The sequence below is a fragment of the Cyprinodon variegatus genome, unplaced genomic scaffold (assembly GCF_000732505.1).
Source record: "Cyprinodon variegatus isolate N-32 unplaced genomic scaffold, C_variegatus-1.0 Scaffold602, whole genome shotgun sequence".
NCBI lineage: Eukaryota > Metazoa > Chordata > Actinopteri > Cyprinodontiformes > Cyprinodontidae > Cyprinodon > Cyprinodon variegatus.
The window spans coordinates 395,484-402,467 of record NW_015151055.1 but is presented as its reverse complement, the minus strand read 5'-3'; the positions used below and the strand labels follow the sequence as shown (position 1 = coordinate 402,467).

Sequence of the window (6,984 nt, the reverse complement as noted above, 5' to 3'; positions counted from 1 at the left end):
TCATCAGACATGCAAACCAAGGTTTTAACGTTCCAATGATTTAATGACTTGAATAAAACACACAACAGAATTAATGTATAAATACCTTAAGTTTGAAGTTGACATTGCCCCCCCCCCCCCCCCTCTGCATCTATCCAGCCACTATTAAAGTAAATCTTTGTCTGAACACGTTGGGTTTATTCTAGGTCAATTCTCTCTAAATCTGCTGTTTTTATGAATGAAACAGCTCAATTGTCTGGAGTTTGATGACTTTACCTGAAGCTCTTTTTGTTGCACCCAACTGTAAGAATTAAGTCATTAGAAAACAAAATAACACAGATTTGATAGAGAAATTAAACGTTAAATGTATATTTAATTTGCACTTATTTGGAAAACCTCAGTAACCAAACACATCTGCTCAGCTACACTGTTTGCAGGTCCTAATTCTTAAGTCAATTCTTTAGTCTCAATCTAATCTAGATTTTTTGGACTTGTAAAGTTGGGACAGAGACCCCAAACATCTGTTGCTCTGGAAAAGGTATTTCTATCAATGATTAACTGGACAACTTCATTAACTTGGCTGCCATGCGACTTATACTCTGGTGCAACATATATGTTTGTTTTTTTTCACCACCAGAGGGCGCTATGTAGCTTTACATGCAACAACATGTATTCTATTAATACCACTGAAAGAAAAAATGTTACAACTTACCACAACAAAACAAATCAGCATTAAAACGACGAATGAATAGAAATATGCCACCAAAAGAAATTCATATAATGCTGAATTCAAGCTGAAAGTGATTAAATAAGCAGTGGAAAATGGCAATATGGCAGCTGAACCACAGTTTGTCTGCAGTGAAAAACTAGTTAGGGACTGGAGGAAAGGTTGAAGGTTATGAAAAAAAGCAAAAAAAAGCTAACTAAGGGCTGAAGGCTACATATGAAATAAGATCGAACTAAAATGAAGAATGACACTCCTCCATGGTGACTGCAGTTTTATTGCCAAAGAGCCGCGGGGCGATAAGGTCGACCGGTAAAATGTTCTAAAAGCAAACTGATTAAAATAGGTATGAAATAGGCCTGTAGTCTCGGCCTTTTACATGTAGGCCTTTAACAGTAGTGATAGTTTTAATGATCGTAGTGGTGATATTTAAAACAAGCAGAGTAGGCAACAGGGCAACTGGCGCCTTATCGCTGCTTCTCAGATGCTCGTTTAGGAAATAAAACAATGCGATCTTCGAGCAGTAGCTAGCCGACCACGCGCCAGTTAGCTGAACACAGATTCCATGGATAGAATAACCTTTCAAAAAGGTGCGACTTTTAGTCCGGTGCGACGTATATATGTATTTTTTTTTTGTCTTCATATTGCATTTTTTTAGCTGATGCCACTTAAACTCCGGAGCGACTTATAGTCCGAAAAATACGGCAGTTTTTAACGTCTGTAGTAGGAAAATCCTTAAAAGAATTGAAAACCATAATTATCTTAACCCCTCAGCATTACACGCAGCTTTGTGTCGATCTTTTATAAAAGATTAGAATTGAACTAAATTTGAAGAAAGAAAGAATGTTTAGGTTTAACTAAAACTAAACCTCTGCCACTCACCTTGCATCCGGCTTTGATGGTCTTCTTCTTGAGCGGACCACTTCCTGTTCTGCTAAAATAACTTCCAGACTGGCTATAAAACACAGGAAACACAGATTTTCATTTAGACGGATCTGTGTCTCTAATCAGCTGAGTTTCTGCTGCGTTTCTCTCACCTGACCGTGCTCCCGCTCACTGTGCTTTTCATGCTGTCAAGGCGCCGCAGCTTGGCCAGTTTGCGGCTCCATCGCTCCAGTTCATCGATTCGAGTCTCCAGGTTGTCTGTCAGTTTGCAGAGCTCCTTCACGGCTCCGACATTCTCCATAAAAATACGCTCCTTGAAATATAAAAGATGCAATCATATGCTTCTGCTTTTGAACGCGTTTCGTTTTGAACAACAATTTCAACACAAACCTTATTGACAACCAGCAGGTTTGGAATAGTTTCTCCGTTAGCACACACCACATCACCTCCTTCATTTACAGCTTCAGGTAGGATCTGCTGAACCTCCTGGGCGATTACACCTGCATGGGAAACAGGGAAACCTGTAGAAGCAGACTCCATTCCAACGTTTAGGTTTAATCTGTGAACAGGCAGATTTTGAACACAGGAAGTTTGCAGGCGAGCGGCCATTACCCGTCTCTGCTTTGTTCTCTATCCCCACAGTGGCGGCGAATTCAGGCTTATACTGGTAATGGACCAGCCTCATCTGGGAAATGCGTTTTAAATTGTCTGTGGTGTTGACCTAATGACAGGATGACATGGCATCACATGGTGCATGCTGCTAATAAAGGTTGCTTCATTTGACTTAAAACAGCTTAAAAAGCAGATAAGAGAGGATGCAACTCTACAGCACATCTAAGGAAGTGGAGATAACAGCTAAAATAATATTAGGATAATTGTGCAATACTGAAAAAAGCTGTTTAAAATTTCATAACCTGATAGATAAAAGGTTAGCAACATGTTTAATAGTACCCCCTCCTAACGTCTACCCGCATCAGATAAAGAAAAGGTTATTTTTCCTTTGTGCTTTTAAATAACTGCATTCTGAGCCATGCAGGGATATAAAGATCATTCCTCTCAAACAGGATCCTGCCAGTTTGCTCTACAGTATTTGGCTTCATAATGTTAAGGCAAGTAGAAGAAATTATCATAAACCCACGACTCAAAGGTATAATGCTTTAGGCTGTGATGTATATATTTGTTTAAGAATGTAATTTTAAGGTAAAGATAGAAGTAGTTCTGCTATTGTCCTGTTTTATACTCAGAGTTTTCCGGCTGACTAGCAGCACTGGACAAAGCAGCCAAAAAACATCTGACATTCTTCAATAAGGCTGCAATCTGGTTACAGTAGCTAAAAAAAAAGAAAATCTAACATAATCAGCAGCAGGTTTTAATGGGTTTTCCAATAAGAGCTGATTTACTGCTTAAATATAATGTAAATGTCTTTATTGTCCTCCAATGGGACTGACTGAGGTTTCTATCATTTGCTTTTATTTGTTCCTGCTCCCTTTATTCCCCTCTGGATTCTCATGAATGGAGTCTTTGTTCAGTACAGGTAGAAATCACAATATGGGGCAACATTTCCTCTCAGATGGCTTTTCTAGATCAGGGTTTAATGTTTTAATGTGATTTTAGCTCAAGTTCCAAATTATGTAATAAAGCTGCTGGCAGATGTTAAAGTCTGCATTCAGCACAAGCATCTTTACAGGATTAAAAAGGACTAAGTAAACACTATCCCTACAAACGCTTGGTGTCTATTGCTCATCAATGACCCCCCCATGGACTGTTCTCCCTGCTGGAAGAGGCTTCACAGCATCCGCTGCAGGTTCTGCAACAGACTCCTCCTCCCCACCGCCATCAGAGTTCTGAAGTGATGAACTCTAATCCAGACTCTTTATCACACTTGAACACATCATATTTTTTAATAATCCCTTTAAATAGAACATAACTCTGTGTTCTACTGCTTGTTGAACCATATTTATTTATTCTGCACTGCTCTGACTGCTTTCCATACCAATGCTGTTTGCTCCATGATTTTAAACTGATTGTCCTTTCCTCCTGCACTGTTTACATTTTGATCACTGCTGGACTTCATAAATGGAAATGTTCTTTCCCCTCATTCACTGTTGAAAAGCTGCACGCATCAAAACATGTTTTATGTTCACTGTGTCTAAGTTTATTTGAAGATGAATAATTTGATAGAAAATGGCCTCAATAAATGAAGCAGTAAATATGACAGCATGGGGGGGGGGCATCTTCACTGCACTTTTACTGTCCAAACACAATGTTTCGCACACAGACAATCGTTGAGCACTAGGACCAAGCGGAAAACTGCAGCTCAAGCTAAATCCCTCATCCCTGAGTTAAGACCCGCCCACAAGCTCCTGATTGGCCCTCCATCTTGTGCGGTTGGCTTCACCGCTGTCACTCCTGAGAATTAAGCTCACTGTTCCAAACATCTGATGCGCCACTGAATCCGGTCTGTGATTGGACGGCCAGAAGTTCTACGCTACCGTAATTACAACAGTATGGTGGAAAGTCTTTATCTCTGCTTTCTGGGACGATTTGGAGTTTTTAGATAAATTAAAAGCTCCAGCAGTTTCAGTCTTAGAGAAAAAACTTTGGTCAGCAAACAGACGGTGAGGAAGTCTGCTGCTGGAAATGAGCCTTTTCTTCTTCTCATAGGGTCACATTATCTAGAAGGGCTGTTATAGCAGGTGCATTAATTAAACTAATCTTTGAATTGGTCTCATAGGCGTGTTTGTTTGGTTATTAGATTCGCAGCCAGGATGTCTGAAAAAAGAAAGAGAAACATTCATAGAATTGTGTAGCATCCGTCCACCTTCACTGGATCCATAAAGCAGCAGATCCTCCTCTGCTTTAAAAAGCTCTCAGTAACATTGTTAATTCAATTTGTTTCACTGAAAGAGCTGATAAATGGCTGAAATATAAGGAGATACTGGATGTTACATAACTATATACAGGCTCTGTTATGGTGTTATGCTTTGGTTTGTTTTTGTTCTGTGTTTTTTGTTTTTTTATATTCCATATTGCCTTGGAATGTATTGTTTACCGAGTTAACTACAATAAATAAAGATTGAAAAAAAAAAAGAGCTGATAAATCAAATATATAATAGTTAAATATTACATTATCATCAAAAAGGAAAAAATATAATCTATGAATGTGATTTTCTAAATCCAAGCTCATAATAGTTGTAAATCTGTGTTTTTAATCTACATGGATTAATGAACCCCAGATTATTGTTTATTTTCATCCATATCTTTTATCAGGAGAGGAGAGCAGAGAGAAATTAAAGGAAACAAACAGAAGATCTACTAGAAAACACACTGAACTTATATATAATAGTTATATCATGTATAATATTTGCATCCCCCCCTCACTTCTGAAAAAAATAATTCAAAATAAAATAAACAATATAACAATAAGACCCTGAGCTCCAATTATTCCAGTCTTTAAAAAAACTTTTTATTAAAGCTGTAGTTTTCTGAAAATAGGAATATAAACCTTAATCTTGGAACTTTTAGACCCTGATTGGTTCTCAGTGTCTAAAAGCACTTAATAGAAACTCATTTGTCTGTCTGGCCAATAAAAAAAAAAAAAAAAAAACAATCCAGTTTATATAAGTTGGAGTCTAGTGACCAACAGGTCATGAAATAGTTAAATGAGCCACAAATAAGAAGAACATCCCAGATGCAAAAGAAAGACGCTGCAAAAACATAGATGTTTATTCTGGAATGAATATTGTAGACTCATTATAAAAATTGATGTTAGTAAAACTTTAATTTCCTGTTATGAGAAAGATTGCAGCCATTTTGCAAAGTGAGGGGAATGTGGATGATAATATTCATGTTGATAAGCCGTGCATCCACCCACACACACCCATCCTCACCTCCTGGACATTTTCTTTTGCCCTGATGTCGGACGGATGGACCAGTGAACCCATGACTTTCAGGTTGCCATGAACAACCAGGGCCTCATCTGGACGGTCCGTGTTGATGCCCACTCTGCCGTGGTGGTAAACGGAGTCTGGCAGCTGCCCTCGCTGCCATAAAACCTCATTGTCACTTTCAAACTGGCCCGGGTTGGATGCCTGTCGCAGAAAAGTCCAAACCAGAGGTACACTGGGAATCAGATTCACAAAACCAGAGGTACACTGGGAATCAGATTCACAAAACCAGAGGTACACTGGGAATCAGATTCACGGACGCTACAGGATTCAGATCCCATAAGTGAGTAAAACAGAACATCATTCATCATGTGCTGGACTGACTGAACAATCTGACTAATGACCCTGAAGGGAAAACATTTCAATCTAACTTAAAATGATAAAATCTAAATACAGCATTCATATTTCAGCCACTTATGAAGCAAAAATAAAGAAGAAACATTTAAAAATAAAATGCTAGATTTAAACAAAAACTCAATATTTACTACTTTTTTCTACCATCACTTTATTTGTTTCTGTTCATAACATGAATGTTTTAATCAATGCATCATAAATATCTTATTTTTTTCAATGATGAAAGCAAAAAGTCCCAAAAACATGAAAAAACAAAAAGCTTAAAATAACTTTTTCAATCTCATGCAGTTCAGATAAATACAAAGCCGTTGCTGTCCAGCAAAACGTTATTAGCAGAAGCTGTATTTTACTTTTGGTTAATTTTACACTTTAGATTCAGGAAACGGTATTTATCAAATTTGGTTGGAAACATTTTAAAAATGTTTTGCAGCCATGTTTTGAAAATGGAAATACATGATGCAGGGATTTGTGCCAGGATTGAGATGCAGCTTAATGCCAACAGAGAAAAGGCCTTGGTGGGTTTGCTTCAAGCTCCCAGCCTTTGGGTTCATCCAGGTGGATGATGGACCTTCCAGTAGGAGAGATAACTCTGACTGGATCTTGGCCTTCTTAGGGTCCCTGCCAGAGGGGCCTGTTTCAGTCTACTGTCACCAAGACTGCGATGTGGAAGTGGAAAGACGTGACTGGGAAGAATGGATCCCTGGATCCATAAGTTATGGTTACGTTTTATATAAGTTATGAGTGCGCTGACATACGGCGAGTATGTCAAGAAATTCAGAGGATGCCAGAATCTCCCTCCGTATTCCAGCGTCTGCCATCCGTGGTCCGTCAGTTCCAGGTCAGTTATCTGATGGTCGACATCCGTTCAGTGTCAGTTCCTCATCAGTCGTGGCGTCTAGCTGATCCTAAACCTCTCAGTAACCTCTGCGTAACTTATCCAGAACTTCTCTCCAACATATCAGCGTATCTGCCGTGTTCCAGACGAGCGCTGAACGTGTTTCTACCTTCCAGCTACTGTATAATGGCGTATTGGCAGCGTTTTGGTATAAAGGGGGTTCACAGGAGGAAACCGTCAGTTCTCCTCCAGACTTCATC

General features: G+C 38.9%; 1 protein-coding gene across 8 annotated transcripts in view; it reads right to left on the bottom strand.

The window, feature by feature from the left end:
• Nucleotides 1–6,984, bottom strand: part of myrf (myelin regulatory factor) — a 40,257-nt gene that overhangs the window by 7,753 nt on the left and 25,520 nt on the right. For all 8 annotated transcript variants that reach the window (XM_015392674.1, XM_015392677.1, XM_015392669.1 and 5 more), the window contains exons 12-16: nt 5,479–5,679; nt 2,201–2,309; nt 1,979–2,088; nt 1,741–1,901; nt 1,586–1,658 (exon numbers count right to left, since the gene is read on the bottom strand). In XM_015392674.1, the coding sequence (XP_015248160.1) occupies nt 1,586–1,658; nt 1,741–1,901; nt 1,979–2,088; nt 2,201–2,309; nt 5,479–5,679 (654 nt within the window). The remainder of the gene's footprint in view (nt 1–1,585; nt 1,659–1,740; nt 1,902–1,978; nt 2,089–2,200; nt 2,310–5,478; nt 5,680–6,984) is intronic.